The sequence below is a fragment of the Podarcis vaucheri genome, assembly GCF_965113315.1.
Source record: "Podarcis vaucheri genome assembly, chromosome: 3".
NCBI lineage: Eukaryota > Metazoa > Chordata > Lepidosauria > Squamata > Lacertidae > Podarcis > Podarcis vaucheri.
Genome location: NC_138761.1, coordinates 81,790,782 through 81,809,330, shown reverse-complemented (window position 1 = coordinate 81,809,330; position 18,549 = coordinate 81,790,782). Strand labels below are relative to the sequence as shown.

General features: G+C 42.1%; 1 protein-coding gene across 6 annotated transcripts in view; it reads right to left on the bottom strand.

Annotated features, from left to right (window-relative positions):
- BACH2 (BTB domain and CNC homolog 2) overlaps positions 1-18,549 on the bottom strand; it is a 234,676-nt gene that overhangs the window by 15,378 nt on the left and 200,749 nt on the right. For all 6 annotated transcript variants that reach the window (XM_082216843.1, XM_082216845.1, XM_082216842.1 and 3 more), the window contains one exon: positions 1,853-3,400. In XM_082216843.1, the coding sequence (XP_082072969.1) occupies positions 1,853-3,400 (1,548 nt within the window). The remainder of the gene's footprint in view (positions 1-1,852; positions 3,401-18,549) is intronic.

The following is an 18,549-nucleotide window of genomic DNA, read 5'->3' as shown; positions in this document are numbered from 1 at the left end:
ATTCGTATTTTGTTGTTTTTAACTGAAGTATTTTCATTTGAGTACAGTAATTTTTATTCCTGCTTTGTACTTTGGTTTTCACCGAAACCCACCCTGAAACCATGTGTTGAAGGGTGGGATGCAGGGCTCTGGTTGGAGAGCACCATCAGCTTACAAGCGAAAAAGCTAGATAAGATTAAGCAGTGGGTTCACACATTACTCATTGTTCTCTTAAATGTTAAATGCAGGTTTAGGTTTGGGTAGATCTGATAATATTAGCTGAGCTATTCTGAAAATCAGGTCCTTCATATTCGGTTATGACCATGCATATACACGAGTAGCTATTTGTAATGCAATTTGACACAAATGCTTTAGGACTGTCATTTAAGAGTTCATGGTTGGCCTTTAGAATTCTCAGTAGGCCAACTGAATTGTCTCACAGCACTGCCTTTGAGATATATTTCTTTTGAAAAGGAACATACCAACCCCAGTTAGGGAGATGCTATTAAATGAAAGACAAGATGAATGCAATTCCCCTGGCACAAACAGTTCTTGGAAGAACAGCCTACTAATGCTTTCTGTCTTTCTTTAATATTCTCTAGAAAGCTTTTGCTTTTAAGATGTAGTAAGTTTAGATTTCACTTGCGACAGTCCAAAGGGAATATAACAAAAAGACAAAACAGCAACCCAGTTGTTTTAAAGTGACAGAAAGGACTGGGGTGGGAAGAGAAAGAAAGTCAGTATTGAAAAGAGATGCCTTCCTATTCTTTATAAATTTATAAACTGGATACTTCTCAAAGAGTACACTATCTCTACTATCTTCGATAAAGTTAGCATTAGTACATATAAGAAGTCCGACTGCTGAATCTGAAGTTAACAGCATTTCCCCTTTTCTCCATTAAACTCTTTATTCTTCCGTTATGTCCCTCCAAGGGTGATAAAACCAATAGGAAGAAAAGAAAGAACTTGCCAACTACATTAAATAACATGCAGCACTTGCCAAAAACATTTTGGTGCCTGAGGCAGATTACCTCCACCCCCAGCAGCAGTAAAGCTAAAATAAAATTGTAAATTATATAACTAGCAATTTGCTACTATTTAAAGGTGGCCAGATTTTGCTGCCTGAAGTGCCACTTCATATTATCTTCTGGCAGAGAGCTGATTGTGACCATATGCCAATACTTAGCTAGATTTGGGTAGAAAATAATTCCTGTGTCTGTATGATCATAGCCTTCAATCCATGAGAACTTTTTGAGAAAGGACAACCTGCCAATATAGTGACCACAGGGTCACTATACTTGAAAATGGACACTGGGACAAATTTTTCTGGGAACAAATCCATTTTTAAAAAAAGAATTCAGAATTCAGGAGGTGTCCATGAAGGAAAAAAGTGGACATTACAGGGCTTTCCCCTGTCCTCCAGTAACAGATGAGCAATTATACTATATCCATCCCTTTGCATAGGCACTGCCCTCTCTGATTCAGTTTTGGAGATGAGTATGATTAGCATCACATCTTGGCACACAAGCAACATATACAAAAATATTTTGTACTAACATTCTTGCTGACTATAGTTAACACCAAGCAGCACTCTGCAACTATGGTTAGAAGCAGATCACAAACTGTAGTTTTTGTAGTTAGCAAAAAGAAAATGCTTTAGGGCTGCAATGAACCTTTCAATATGATGGGTCTTTACTGCCCCCCCCTTATTTCATGCATTTCCCCCCATTAGCCTGACTGCAATGTCAACAAAAAGTGAGGTAAAACAGGCTATTCCCTGCCTCTGTTTACAAGGAATGCCATTTAAGAGAACAACAGGCTTACTGAACTGGTAACAAGACGTGTTAACAGGTGTACTTATCACAAGCCCTACCTCATGTCCTCTGTCTTGCACAGGACATGATTCACTGTCTGCTTCAGAGAACGATCCAGACTCATCGCTAGAGTTTGTTCCATAGGATGGCTCACATTTTATCTGGGGTCTGACTTGGTTGTACATTCCATCTCCCATCACGCTCGGCTCCTGATGCTCAGCGGTCAGGAACCGAGTTCCTTGGGAACAGGGGGAAGATGAAAACTCGCAGAGAGGGAGGCTACATGGCGAACCCCCGCTGCCATCCTCCGCGTATGAGTAGGAGGAACATGAGCTGGAGGTCCTCGTTCTGGTTTCTAGTGGAGGAGAGCGAGGGCAAACTTTAATTGGCACTGGGCAGCTGGTGTTCGGCCGCATCCGTCCTGGTAAGAGATCAGCTGCCTGTCCAATGTGAGAATAGGTCTGGCAACTGGGAAGGGACTGGCTACTTCCTGCCCAGAGACCCTTTGGCACAGTCTCGGTGAGATCTTTGTCCAAGCTGCTCATGCCAGAATATGAATGCACCGAAGTGTTTACTTGGTCACAAACATTTGAAGAGAATATAACACTCCTCCTGTCCACCTCACCTTCCTGCTTACAGAGACCTTCAACAAAGCCAGGGCCCCTGAGAGGCGATCCCACGGTAAAATTGGAAGCATCCTTCTGAACAGCTTGGGAGAGTCCATAATTCCCTGTGAAAGGGACATAATCAGTTTTGTGGTCACCCTGAGTTGTCCCCTTATCGAAAGGGCATGCTGGACTCCTGGCAAAGTGCTGTTGGGAAGTACTGGGGAAGCCAACTAAGTCTACATTTTTTGTTCGGTTGAAGAAAGACCTTAGGCAGGAAGGGGAGGAAACACTTTTAGACCTGTCAGCTCCGGTGGGACTTGGCTGCTTCCGGTCCATTTCAACATCCCCCTCTTTATCCCTGATGTCAGGCTCATCTCCAGAGAGGCAAAGCGTGATGTTTTCTTCATCATTCTCCTCACTCCTAGGCTCACTTTTAATTTGCCCTACAGGAAGCTCTGGCTTGAGGCTATCGCCAGAACTTTCTTCATTGAATGTGCTTGCAAAACCTGAGGTACTAATGTGTGATGCGTTGTAGACATTCTTGGTACAAGCCATCTGGTATTTCTTATATCTGGGTAACCGCGTCACTGCTTCTTTGTCCAAACTGTCCTTGCCATCGTTCAAGATATCAGAGTCGGGCAGCATCCCTTCTTCCTTGTCCGCTCCCGAACTGGCCGATTCAAAGTTAAAGGGCTCTGGGTGCGTTCTCTCCCTTGGGCAAGAGATCTTGGAAGTCTCTGACTCCATTGTCTCTTCCTCTTCTCCCTCGGAGTTCTCGTCTTCATGCATCCGCTGGTAGGTGGTGTCTTTTTTGCACAGAAACAGGCCATCTTCATTGTTCAGGAGCTGTGTTTGAAGGAAGCTGAAGCAAGAATCCTCCAGGTTGTGCATGCGCAGGAACTCTGCACAGTGGATGACCTCTCGTATGTTTTCTCTGCTGAGTAACAGCTTAGCAGTGTAGGCAAACTGTAACAATGGGCCAAATCCCCTGGCAGTGACCTGCAAAAGAACAAAAACACAGGGAAATTGCCAGCATTACCATCAGCACTGCTATTGTCCCAAGCCCCTCAAGTGTAGTTAGATAACTCAACAGTTCTAATGTCCATAAATACCACCGTCCAATAGTTAATCTTTCCTTAAGTCAGCAGTAATGCTACTTCCAATCATTAATGCTGGCTGCCCTGTTGCTGCTTGCACACTTCATATTAGAGGATGAGCTAAACATCACTTCCAACAAATGACTTAAAGAGAGATGAGATATGTGGCAAATGGTATTTATATGTTTAACGAACTCAAGAATGCTGCTAAGTTTCCAATGAGTGCACGAATCTCACCAATTTCACAACATTCCCATAATCTAGGCTGACTTCAAACTGTGATCAGAATAAATTAGGCCAATTACAAAATCCTTTATTCTTTTTCAACAGTTTATCGGGTTTTCAAAGAAATGGAATATATTATTATAATGGTTAGTTTAGTGAAAACCAAGTCCCCTACACTGGAACAATGTAAGTATTAAATGGTACTAATAAAAAGCTGGAGAAGGGCATGGAGTTTGTCCGAGTATGCAATAGAAGTGGGAAGACAGAGAACATTAAGCATGGAGACAACTTGAATAATTGTATAGGAAACTATCCCACAAATGCTGGAGTCTCTGGTCGAGTTCAGATAAGGATTTAGTTAAACACTTATATTACATCATGGTTTCTCTAACAACACAGGGAAGCCGGCTATAGCCTCCCAATACACAGTGAAATACAATGTTAACATGCACCTGTTTCCTCAGATTTCAGCATCGCTGTGAAGAAGTAATAATTCTAGCCTTAACCATGTAGTTGATTGAATTCACTCTCAGATAGATTTATGGTCTACAAGTGCTATGGTGCATCGAGTTCATTCACCTAAATAAATTTGACTATGTCAAAATTAGGGGTGTATAAGGAGATGATGGTGATGATGATGATGATGATGATGATGATAAGGTTTCTGTCTTTGCACTGTGCTCCCCCTTCCCTAAAACAACTTGGGAACTATCTCTGCTGTGAGCCTGACAGGAGGAAAATGTGATGATACGTAATAATGATGCCTCTGAAATAGGTTCCTGCATTGCAGTTCGGTTGGACACCATTGCATGAGGCAAAAGATAAATGGCACCGTCCCCGAAGGCACATACATAAGCCAACTGGAACTGGTGGTAGAATCTTACTACAGTACTGATGAAAGGACAGTGTATTCAACTGCAGTTGAGGGCAGCAGGCTATCATAGGGGTCATGGCACTCACAGCTCCCTGCACCTCAGCTTCTGCCGCTTGAAGCAGCTGCCTCACTGTGCTGGCTTAGGGCTGGCTCTGCCTCAGATAATATATGTATTCTATGAACAATTTGTAAAACTCAGATATTAAAAATGTCACTTGGGTCTTCAGCACGACTATTTGCACTAATAACAGTCCAAACCAAAGCAAGCACTTAATAGCCTGTGTACACTAGTCCACTTTGTGATTTCACTTGCTTCTAATTAAGGTTTTTGCTTACTGTCTCAGTCTGGCTTTAGTCAAAGTGTGTGTGTGTAAATAACCTGGGTGGCGCTGTGGTCTAAGCCACTGAGCCTAGGGCTTGCCGATCAAAAGGTTGGCGGTTCGAATCCGCACAACAGGGTGAGCTCCCGTTGCTCTGTCCCAGCTTCTGCCAACCTAGCACTTTGAAAGCACACTAGTGCAAGCAGATAAATAGGTACCGCTGCAGCAGGAAGATAAACAGCATTTCCGTGCGTTCTGGCTTCCGTCACAGTGTTCCGTTGTGCCCAAAGCAGCTGGCCACATGACCTGGAAAGCTGTCTGTGGACAAATGCCAGCTCCCTTGGCCTGAAGCAAGATGAGTACCACAACCCAACCCGATAGTCACCTTTGTGTGTGTGTGTGTGTGTGTGTGTGTGTGTGTGTGTGTGTGTACATATACATATACATATACACATACACATACATATCTGTAGTTATTTAATGCAGCCACTAGGTGGGAGAACTGCAAAACAAGTAGAGTCTTGCGTAAGAGCTTCCAAGTACCGGGTATGTTTTAACCAGTGCCTCTTGCAATGCCATTTAGGCAAAATAAAAGAAATTTCACTGACTCAGAACATTCTACGGTACATTTTTCTTTCAAGCTGATTCAAGACTTTCAGCACCCCAAAAGCATGGCATTTGAGACATCTGCTACATGTGTCTTCCTCCAGAGGATATTGCATGCAGTATTGTGATGTTGTTCACATTGCATCCTAGACAGCTGCTTGCTCTTAAAAACAAAGGGCAAAAAAATCCAGGAGGGGGGAAGCAGGGAGGTAAGAGGACTGAATCAGTGTGGCATGTTTGTATCTACAAAAATCCTGTATCAGTAACAACACAGCACCAATTTACAAGAGGCGCTGGGTAGTAACGCTGTATTTTGAAGTATTGTAGCAGGCGTCTCTGCAAATTTAAAAGATGCCCTCAGGGAGGACTCTTAGAAGCATTTCAGACCAGCACTAATGTTTCAAGTACATAAACAGCAACTTTCATGATGAATGCAAGCAAGGCTTGCTGGCAAGTGTGGAAGCTGGCAGAATCTCAGTAGCCTGAAGCTGTCTAAATATTGATTTGGCCTTTATTGTGGGTCCACCAGCACACTGCCTTTGGAACTGCTTGTATTTAATTTGCTGTGACAAGAAAGCAGATATTCAGGGACTGCAAAGTGCTTATAAATATTGCACATTTTAAAGAGGAAGGTTTAAAAGCTGCATACATTACATCCACACACTTGTTTTCTGTATATGATGGTAAGGGCTTTTCGCGGTGCAAAGCCCTTCCACCATTTCTGGGCGAAACTTAAGTATGCTACAATGACAGCATAACAAAGAGAATACACAATGGGATGCAACATCTTTCTGCAGCAACAATGATGAGAGTAAAATAGCAGTTTTAAAAAAATTAATAACCAAGGGGTGCCAAATGATTAAGATATTCCATACGTACAACAGAGCAGCTTTCAACTCGGACCCAAATGTTAACCTGTCAACTCAGCCCTAAAAATGTCCACATAAAATGGGTGTGTCAGAAAGTATGTCACTAGTCTCCTTAGTTGCATTTCTTTACTGAATACCCACTTAGGTTGCAACAATTCAATTCCTAGGAGCTTGTGTGCAGGTTTGTGTAAGCTCTATGTTCATCAAAATGGCCATGCAGAGGATGTTTTGCCCAAGAATGCACATTTCAGTTCAGCTGCAATCCAGACAAACAACCCCTCCTTCCTTTTTAGTGGCTTAGATTAGTCTGCAACCTTGTGTGAACTTGCATACTTAGCTGTGCAGTACAAAGAATGTTGGATTTCTACATGAGAGATCAAAGTTCAAATCCCTACTCGACTGCTCGGACATTTGCTGAGTCTCTGCTACCTTGCAGGGCAGCTGGGGAAGTTAGAATGAAATAAGGACATAGCATACTTCGCCATTAGAGATACAACCATAGTTCATACTACTTGGCTCAGAAAGTAACTCTTTAACTCAAAATGCTTGCACTAAACATAAAAAAGGCCTTCCAAGCAACATCTCTCTCCACTCAGATTTTGAACTAAGCCAGAGAAAAACTCAATTCCTTTCCCACTGTCTCTCACATAAGACACCAAAACCTTCTGCCCTGCTCCCCCCCCCCCGGAAACCCTCTCTTCCTCCCTCCCACTTCTTTGCCTGGCTGCTTCCAGAAGAAGAGGAAGTGTCTCCATCTTCCTTTTGCTTTTGAAGTGCTGTCCTAGAAGCTAAAAGGCCTGGGTGATGTAATTTCCCCCAGGGCTACTGACATCCACAGCAGTAGTTAGGTGAGGGTTTAGAGGCTAAAAGGTGGCTGGGAGATGAGACCTTTTTGCACACCTGATAATCTCGTCACAGTGAAATGAGATCCAGTTTGAGTAATCATTTGTCTTGGGATCAACAGATTCCAAAATGAAAGGTTGGGATCTGCCCATCACTACTTGCCACAAGCCCTTTGAAGCAATCTAATTAACAATAAATAACATGAGAGTGCTGAAGGGAGGTTTTGGTTCTCAACACTTGATTCTTGACATTTATGGTTTCATTGTTTTCAAATCATAGAATTGTAGAGGTGGAAGGGACCACGAGAGTCATCTAGTCCAACCCCCTACACTGAAGGAATATTTTGCCCAACATGGGGCTTGAACCCACAACCCTGAAATTAAGAGTATCATGATTTGCCAACTGGGCTATCTGAAAATATTTGGAGTGATGAAAGAAAATGAAACGTCCCCAGAAGTAGACCAAACACATAACATTTAAGCAACTGTGGTCATCAGTGAGTGTCTTCTGTGGCAACTTTTAAAGGCCTTTTGAAAACCTTTCTATTCTGTAGGTATGTAGATGCAAAAATTTAATAGAACAAATGATACCATGCTGGTTGTCACCCACGGAAGCAGTATCTCTCAAAAAGATAAATATGAGGACAAGTTGGCCAACATATAGATAGCTCTTAATCAAAGTGGAAAACCAATTAAAATTAAGAAAATTTGAATAAATTAGAGAAAAGATAACAGATTGGTTACAATATTTTCAATTAAATGTTAATTTTAAGGAAGATAAAAAGACTGGACTTAGTTATACAATATTCAGATTTCAAAAAGAAATTGTAGAGGACAATACTAAATTACTGAAGAAAATGTATAGCTTGCTGCTAGAATGGGAAACAAAGGATGAAGCGGTTAAATGTGTGATGATAAAGTGGGCAAAAGATCTGGGACATAATATTCAAATGGGTGACTGGGAAAAACTTTGGAAGGGGGATTTGAAGTTCACTGCATGCACAACACTGAAAGAGAACTATATGAAAATGATGTACCGTTGGTACATAATACCGGTAAAACTTGCCAAAATGTATAGAACAAGTTCTAATAAGCGTTGGAAATGTAAAGAAAAAAAAGGGTACCTTTTATCACATGTGGTGGGAATGTAAAATTGTTAAAGGTATTGGGAAGTGATATATAACGAATTGAAGAAAAAGTTTAAATTGACTTTTATTAAAAAACCAAAAGCATTCTTATTAGGAATAACAGGAAGCCAAATCCTGAAGGAAAAGAAGAAATTGTTTATGTACACAACAGCAGCAGGCCGGATTCTATTAGCCCAAAGGTGGAAGGAAGACATGATACCAACAACAGAAGAATGGCAACTGAAATTGATGGACTATGCTGAAATGGCTAAACTCACAGAAACGGAAATGGAAGGAAGTCAGGAGGTTAAAGAAAACCTCCAAAAAGAAAGAGATGATGTTTATACAATGAAAAAAGTGTTAATGTCTTGTGTTTCTGTCTAAATCTTTTTTTGTTATGTGTTTTTTATGAAGAATAATTGTTGAAGATAAAATTGTAAAATCAATAAAAACTTATTTACAAAAAACCCCTTTCTATTCTGCCAGGCCTATTGCTGGCAACTAAGAGTATTTTGTTTTTACTATTTTTTTGTTGGGAACTGCCAAGAGTGGCTGGGACAACCCAGTTAGTTGGGAGGAATACACATCATAAATAAAATCCTCATCCTCATTCTCCTCATCCCTCACAATGGTCCATTGATGACTGTTTTTAATTTATTTTTGCTTTTTACTTGTTTGTAACTTTTTATAATTTTATTGTTTGGTTTTATGTTTTCAGATTGTTTTAAACCACTCTGACATATTTTTTGGGATATAGCAATATATATTTTTTAATAAAATAAATAAACAACCCCCCCTTTCCTACACTTGTTTCTTTCAGTCAATAAAGTGCTTCCAGGAAATGCTCCTAAGCTCCTCCATTCTCCTGAGAGGGGCCTGATTCAGCCTGGAGCTGGTGTAATGATGAAGAGAACATTGCCCTTCTCTCCACCCTGGCTGGTGTGAGTTAGCAAGACTTGGGATGAGTCAGTAGATCATGCATGTCCCTCCCCACCTTCCACTAGGATGTGGGGTGGGTGGGGAAGCCCTATTGTGCTAGCAGAAGTCCTTGTGCAGGCTTCCTCTAGTGGGAACAGTTAGCTGAACCCAGACCCTAGTATTCAACTTGGGAAGGCTTGTCTGTGATGGCAACTGTTTAGAGGACCATTCCATTCCATTCTCTCCACCATTCCATCGCTCTTGGTTATGTCTCCTTTATGTCTTGCTTATACCCACTCACCTCCTTGGGTGCTCACCTCACACACTGGGGTGGTGGTCCAGTTGCTTGCCCATAATGCAATGTTCTTTATCTAGCATAAGAAGCCATCTATGACCATGCACAGATGTAAACACTAAGTGCAGCTTCCAGAGCAGGCTGTGGGATCATCATGCACTCATGACTTCCTATCCTTCTGTTCTCAGGCACACATTCCCTCTAACCAGCCATATTCAGTGTTCTAGACAACTCTTAAGGTTCTCGAAGCAAGTCTGGGGCAATGCCAGGTTGGGAATGGCTGAATACAATGCTGAACCTAGGTAAAGATGCAAGTGGAATTTGTGTGCGGATTCCTGGAGCTTAGTTAATTTTTATGCCTGTGCCAGCCTGAATTTCTACTTGCTTCATAGGTGGTTTGCCTTTCCCCCCTCAGCTCTATTAGTCAATTTACTTAATAGCCTCACTTGGCATTTTCCTAAAGCTACAATTTATATAATAAACCAGTCCCTAGAAATAGAAGATAAGCTTAGTGACAGTTAACTCTGTTTCTATTTTTTCCCCACAGCCTTACAAAAGTCTCTGGGATTAAACATGACTTCTAATCTCATTTGCTGTAATTAGCATACTTATTCTTTTTTAAAAGCCAGGGTGCTGGTGTAATGTGTGGGGGAGACCAGACTGAGGAGGGTTTTTTTGTGGGTATATTCTGCTACATCTCACTAATGCAACAGTGCATTAACGGTGGATTTAAACTGAGCCGTCCACACATTGTTCTGCTTTATTAGTTGTTCTGTGATTGGAATTGTGTTATTGTCATCTGGAGAAGCACTCTTGCACTATAGTGCAACAATAGTAGGACAGAAAAAAAAACCTGGGACATTTGTGATATGAAAGGTTGCAGACCTTCAGCAGGATGTTACACGACATGCGGTAACTAGAAATGAGGATTTCATACTGTGTCTGTAACTAGTACCAAATGCACCCAAAGTGTAATTTTATTACATTACAAGTTAAACAGACCAACTTTTTATTACAGTCATACCTCGGGTTACAGACACAGGTTGTGCTTTTTTGGGTTACAGGCCCTCCAAAACTCGGAATTACTGGAACAGGTTACTTCCGGTTTTGGGTGGTTGCGCAGAAGCACCGAATTGCAACCTGTGCGTGTGCAGATATGCCGCTGCGGGTTGCAAACATGCATCCCGCACGGATCACGTTCACAACCTGAGCGTCCACTGTATTATTATTATTACCTCTTAAAATAAGGCAGAATTTCTCATTTGTGAACTTTGTAATTCAAGACCTGCTATGCCGAACGATCAGCTTTTTCACCAAATGAAAGACAGAGAGCAGTATCTGGCACCCCCACCCCAATGCAGAGTTGCTTACATGCACATTTTATGCAGTGATTTTCACTCATTTTTTTTAATCGTTATATATGTATATATACATACACACATATACAAGGTGAGTCCTTTAAAAGAGGCCCCGTGGATACAGAGTACACATGTCCCACAGGGCCTCTTTTAAAAGACTCACCCTGCATATATACAGTACAGAGATATTCAGAAAGAAAGAACACCCACAATAGAGGACCAATTACTATGAGGAAGACTGTATGAAGAAAACGCTTTGCTTTTTAGCCTGGGACAAGTACTATTCACCCGAATATAAGCTGTTCCTGCAAATAAGCCACAACTTTAAAATTGAAGGGGAGGAGACAATATCCAGACTGCTGCCGGGGGGGGGGGGGAGCTGTGCCACTTTGCTGGCAGCGTAAGATCACGAATATAAGCCACACTTTAACTTTTCACTGTCAGAATTGGGGGGGGGGGCTGAGTGTGGTTTGTATTCAGGCCAATACGGTATACTAGTTCACTTTGTCTCAGTTTCTTATGTAACCTCTTTCTATTTTGTTCCAGGGAATTGGCACATATATAGCGAACACAAATGGTACCACTTTCCATATGCATACTATCAGGGCTGCCTCAGGTCTCAGCTCACAAAAGACCAACGCCAAGCTCTTCTTATATACAAGGATGTTTATTGCAGTTCATTATTGGTTCCACAACCGAGGCGTGCAGCCCCGCGTCTCTTTCTCCTAGAGATTAGAAGTCCCCTCTGAATCGGTCCCTCCCCTACACCAGTTTAATAAGCTAACGCTGCCCCACCTCTTTCTCTCTTTCCTTTTCCGCAGGGTCTTTCTGCCCGTCGGGGTTCCTTCCCTCCTGCTTTCTCCTGAAGCGGAGTCTCCAGACTGCTCCTGCCCCCTCCTGCGGGCTTTGGGTCCTGGCCCCTCCTCCTCCGGGCTCCCTGTTCTCCCGCGCGCCTCCTCATTTGAACTTGGCGCGCGCGCCCAACTTCTGACCTTCCTTTTGACAGTTATGCTACTCCCCTCACTGCTTTCATCCCCTGCCGGGAGAACGGCTTGCTCTGATCCCTCCCCTTTCTCTGTCGCCGGAGCTGCTCCCTCTGACACACTGGAACCTCCCCGTCCCTCGCTGCGCTCTGGTGGGGAGGCTGGCCCTGATTCCCAGCTGCCGCTTTGGGGTCCCCTGCTGGCCCCCCGCTCCTGACACTTCCCCCCCGGGGCTCCCCTTGCCCTTACCACAGGCGCCCCTTTCTGGGAATCCTCTGATTCGCTGGAGAGACTCATGGAATCCCCTGCGTCATTGCTATCCTCTTCCTCGCTCTCCTGGGATTCCTCTCCATCGCTCTCCATTTCCTGCCTTCCCTGTGCCTCTGTCCCTGTACCCCTGACACATACTTATAATCAGATACATTAAATTTTAGGTGCTTACCAAGCAGTTATGAAGTTAGATTAAAGGATAGGATGCATATAAAATGGACGAATGGACCAGCAACCTTTTAAAACTCCTTAACTGTGACAAAATATTTTCATCCAGACAGACAAGTCTGAAGAGTGTTTCCTGAGGATCTGGCTCTAGTTCTTTAAATGTAGTGGCTTAACTTTTATTTTTTTAAAAAAACCAACAACTTGAAAATAAGAGCATCTCTGGACTGTAGTAAATAAAAAAATAAGTTTACACAATTGGGAGGAGGGTGAAGATGGGGAGTGGAGATTGTTATACCTTTTTGTGAATCCAAAAGCTGGAGATAAGCTATCAAGGGGAATATAAAATTTTTGTCATATTTTTAAAAAACATTCAAATTCTTGGGCAGTGAAATAGACCCACATCTGAAGAGCCACTCTGAGGGAAATAACAAAGAAACACTTTTTGTGCAAACCCACCACTGATTCTTCAACTTATTGTGCAGAGAGGCCATTTGCTTTCGCTTTTTCTACACAAATCAGGATTCAGCTTGGAGATTTATGCAAATACTTTTGACAGCATTCTGGAAAACACACTCTGGTGTATTTTGCAGTGAAATTAAGCCTTCATGGCAAGAGCCCTCCAGTCAGCATCTGCTAGTAAATGTTGCTGAGTAGGCTGGGGGATGCAGATTTTGTGTACGTTTTAGCAAAAACGACACTTAGTGAGTACGCATCATAGCAAGCGCATCAAGCAAGGACCGGAAAGCAGAATTATACCCGGACCATTATAAAATATCCAAACATGAAAACGCCACCAGGAATTTTTCGATAAATTATTGACTGTGTTTGCTCAAGACTATGTACAATCAGGAGGCTAACATTGCAAAAGGAGGCAATGTTACTACTGAGCGGCAAAGAAAAAAAAATATTGAGGAGAAAAACACTTGAATCAGCAACGCAACTAGACTATTCTAATGTTCCCAATGGTGGGAACTTCAGCTGGGCTACTGAAGATATCCACTGTCAAAAGAGGATTCCACTTGACTAGATAACAAGGCAATTAAAATCATTAACTGGTAGGCTGCAGCCATATATAAATATCCTGTCTTCCTGCAGGCCTTTATATACCATCCAAAACAACCATAAAGTGATTATCTATAGCTTTCAATTTCTAGTCTTTTGGGAGAATCTGAAACACCAATCCCTTATTTCCCCCCATTCTATCCCCCACCCCCAAATTTGGCACTTATTGTACTTTGTTCCTATACTCTTAGTGATTCTCAAGACTGACGCTGCTTGGATTTTAATTCATTGTCAGCATAGCTCTGCTGAAAAAGGGGGTCATTCTTCAGTGGTGCCCTCAGCTTAAACAAGGGGCTACACCCCCAAATAACAGATCATTTGGATTGTGCTGCATACTAGTATATAACACTACAGCCATGCCTTCAACATTTTGAGACAGAAGCTTTAGAACAGCAGTCTACTTACATAATGAACAACGCCTCTTCTATAGTCATTTCTCTCTCCTCAGTAGGAGTATAAAGAACATTTTTAAAAGGTACTATTAGCTCAAAAGCATTCTACATCCACTTGATGGAGAAAGACACAAAGGGCACACTCAAACTTAAGAGTGTACTTGCTTTCAGTCATGTTTGGAGAGAAAACAACGGGGTGTTTAGGCTTACTCTGCATTTTTTGTGGAATAGGTGCTGCCGCCCAGGCACCAACATTCATGTTCTTAACTGTGTGTTTTTTGCATACTGTTTAGCTTCAACTGGATTAGAACTCAATTCTTGAGGCAGAGGCTCTGTCCCCCAACACCAATCCCACAAACACAAAACCAGGGCAATAGCAGGCACAATGGAACCAGTCAGGAACAAGGGAATAGAAAAAGCAGGGTCTGGGTCAGGATGGTCCAACTTTTCATACCAAGTGAACCGCAAGAGTACTTTTACATGGAAGCCATGGGCACACTGCCTTGTGGCCTGAACCCCTTATTCCGAAGTACCTCTGCGTTCTCAGGTGCACACTCCTTTGCAAGGTAGCCACCTGAGCTTGAAATTTCTGGCATCCACCATCTGAGGCTGAGAGGAGATTCCACCTGCCTCCCCCTCTGACTTGGAAAGGAGGTTCTTTTGCCACAGATGAATTGGAGCTCTGGAGACAAGCCTGCTGAAAACTCCTCTAGAAGCCTAAGGACTCCCTCATCAGGGTTGGAGATGGGAGACTTCACAAGCTCTCAAGTGTCTTCTGACGTTCTAGGCAGCCTGGATGTTTGGCGTTGGAAGAGACATCCAGGTCAGGTCAGACCCTGCATGACACCTACATGGCCCACCTACTGCCCCCTGCATAGTTAAATGCGCTTAAGACCAGTGGCCTAAGATCTGACGTTTTCACTGTATTTGCATCATTTCTACTGATGGAAGGGACTTATCATGAGTAAAGGGGGCTTTTCATGAACAAAAGCTGCTTCCACTCAGTAAGGAAAAGCAGAGGGTTCAAGTCACTAACTGACATGGCGTAAAATCAGACCCTGGGAAATCCTATCTTGTGAATTAATTTGGGGGGAGCTGGGAAAGCATCTCCAAGAGTCAGGAACCAATTAATTTTGGCCTTCCCTTGTAGCATTCACTACTTTGTGTTGTCTATAGGCACTATGCACCTACCCTCTCCTTGCTGTCATCTATGTTTCCAATTGTCTAGACCAGGGGTTGCCAATCTGGTCCCTACTGCCCACTAGTGGGCGTTTCAGGATTCTAGGTGGGTGGTAGGGGGTTCTACGACACAAGCTGAATCCTCCTTCCATCGAGCACTGGTGGGCAGTAAGGAAATTTTACCATCAAGAAAGATGCATTAGTGGGCGGTAGGAATAAAAAGGTCTAGACTGAGTTCTTGAACAGAAAGGACCAGAAGGTGGCAGGTCTTCCCTTTGACCAGCACTAGACAGCTATTTCATCCAATACAGTTTCTCCGCTTTTTTAACACCTAAGAGATAATAGCAACTGCAATATAATTCAGATCATTATCTTGTTGTTTAGTCATGTCCGACTCTTTGTGACCCTATGAACCAGAGCACGCCAGGCTCTCACTTCCCCAGATCATAGTTTTAGATTAATGCCATCGGACAGAAGTCTTTCTTTCTAGGCTATTGTTTGTGGGGTTTCAACTGAGAATGATAAAACCATTTTGCCAGAGGAAGTGTGTATGCATATGTGAGAGGAAAAGAATATGGAGTGCATGTGTGAGCAAGCTCAGGTTCCATCTGTTAAGACAGGATCATGCTCACATTGAATTTATATTCCAATTGCTTTACTGCTACACTAGAGTGTATCAAAAAAAGAAAGGAAAAAAAGCTACAGTTCTGGCAGTCAGTACCACTACAGCTGCTCATGCTTATTAACAGCATAAATAAACTTTTAGAGACACTCAAAGAAAATAACTGCAATTAACGCTGTCTGAATAAAATAATGAACAGCAAAATGATATTCGGATGGTTCATTCATTTACTTCCGTACGATGAAAAACATAGCCTTCTGCATGCTGAATCATCTTATATTTAGTAATTAGAAAATTAATATCATGGTTTAGTGCCTCTTAACTAAGACGAGGTCCTCATTTGGCAAATTTAGTGGCTTTATAATTCCTTTCCTTATTGCATGCATCTCCTTTACTTCAAAATACAAGGAAGAGGACTATGAAACAGATCTTGACATGGCAAAAAGGTGATAAAATTGGGAAGCTATTCTCAGTAGAAAATGAATACAAGTCCAGTGGGGGGGGGGGGAGGGTGATACACCTACAAACCTGAAGAGGAAGAAATGTTGGGAGAGGGAAGGAGGGAAAGAGAATTCACATTCAGCAATTCAGCACTAACCAAAATTTAGCACAGCGTAAAAAACATTTGCCTCTCTGGGAGCTCTTTCTTTCTCCTTCGATGACAACTGAAGCCTTGCTGGCTATTACACCCCCACATGCTTCTACATCTTTGGCAGATTGCTGGCTCCTGCTTCTGAAGTGATAGGTAGCCTCTCTTTCTCCTAGACAGCTTCAAGAAAAATAGGTTTTTGTTTTTATGAGCATAATTTGTCATCTTGCTACTGATGTCAAAGTAAAGTGTTATTCTCCCCCCCCCCGCGTGCGCCCGTTTCTTTCTACCATAGACAGCAGAGAAGGAAACAAGAACAAATGATCAACACCTTACAAAACAACCATTCTATGTTGTTACAACTATAGTAGCATACAAAATCTGCAAATCCATGCAAATCCACACAAACCTCAAGAGTGGAGTCATGTCTTCTTCTTTTTTAAGTGCTTAAGATCACTCTTCTAAGCACCACAAAACTTAGTTAATTTAATTAAGGCTAATTTTAATCAGCTCTCTGTAGCATTAATTATGTGACACTCTTGACATTCTTTATTTGCACAAAGCCCATTGAAGGCTTGAGCTGGTGGATTTTTTTGAATACTGACAGCAGCAGAAAAACGTAGGGTTTCTCTGATCACCAAATTTGGTTTCCGAATCAGCAAGTCTATTAAACTCAAATTCAGCCATTTGTTTCTTTATAGATGAATTGCACTGGAATATAGTTTGTATGTGTTTGTGCCTATGGATTCAAGTGGGGAAAATGGAAATTAAATTAAGCTATCTATTTAACCCCTACTGACATGGCAAATGTTTATGTTTTTTTAAAGAAAGAACAGAACGAGATATACCTCTTCTAAAATGAGAAAACAGATAATGGAGGCTTAGATTAAAATGGGCCAATATGAGTTAATAGGTGCAAGCCTGGTTACTGTGAGGAACAGCAACTTGGTGTGGGTGGGTGGGGGAGAAGTTAGCATTTTGCTCATATGAAGGACATAGGTTGAGGTCCATATGTACTGATTGCTTGAGAAAAATTTAAATGAATTGGAACCAGACAAACTCTAGAAGACCCAAAGACATTGCAGCAAGCGGAAAAGGAGAAAACAACAAAAAGCTATGGAGCAGCAAATCCCTTTTCTGCCCAGTATACTAAAAAATATTACAAAATAAATGCAAATCCAACTTCACATTTATCTACTTCATGGTTCTTCTGCCATCTGCTCTATTATTTGTTCATGACTCCCCTCAACTTCCTTTTGTTGCATTCAACTCAAGAAATCACTTTCACAGCATTGCGCGTTCATGTCTAACTCTTAAACAGCAAATCACTGGGGGGTGGGGGCGGCAAATCACCCTTCTTTGAAGCTTGCCTGCACAAGGTCAGGATGGCGAGGATGCAACCTGAAGAATAAAACAGAAGGGCACCGCAGCACACTCTCGCCCTGACAGACAGAGCACAAACCATCCCTCTTACAAAGGCTCCTTGCTAAAGTGCTGCATTTCCTGCAGTGGAAACCATAAATTCTTCCGCATTCCATTTGCCTTTCAGTTTTCCCTTTGCTTTCTAACAGCATCCCTCTTTGGCAGCATAAGTAGGTCAAATGTGGCTTGTTCTGAAGTGTTCTCTTTCAGTGAAGAGCTCATTGTTTCAAAGGCACACTTCGGGTCAACTCCAACGCCATGGTTTCCAATTCCCCCCTCCCCCCCTGCTCATGAAAAGCGGTAGAGAATGTCACCAGCAGAGACTCTTGAAGTGTTTACTATAGATAGTATATTTTAGTTCAGATGCCCCACTCCCTTTTATTTCCTTCAGAGGGCTCTCACTAAGGTTAGAAAGCTGAAACACATGGCAAATATATTGTTATTGGAGATGGAATGCTCTGCAAGGCATCATCTGGCCATATGGTTTAGGTATGTCGCATTACACTTGGGGGGGGAGATAATATTAATACTACCAACATGAATACTACTAATAATACTAATCATTAATCCTGATGACAAATTATACTACAAACCACTGTAATACTAGTAACTCATATGTCACCAGTATGAGTTTTGAATCAGAATGTACACGTGTGTTCCCTCAACTTCCTCCCAAATTACTTTCCTTTACTGTTATTAGTAAGACATATAATACACTATTAGTCCTGGGAACACATGCCATAACCAAAGGCTGGAGTTTGGTATAACATTTGATAAACATGGCATCAAGGGAAAGAATCACAGATGTGACAATACAAAAGAAAAGTGATACTATATGCTGGTGATTTTATCACATGTTACTACCCCTTAATACCAACAGTAATGGGTTTTTTTCAGTGATTGTGAATGAAATGACCCACATTTTGTTTT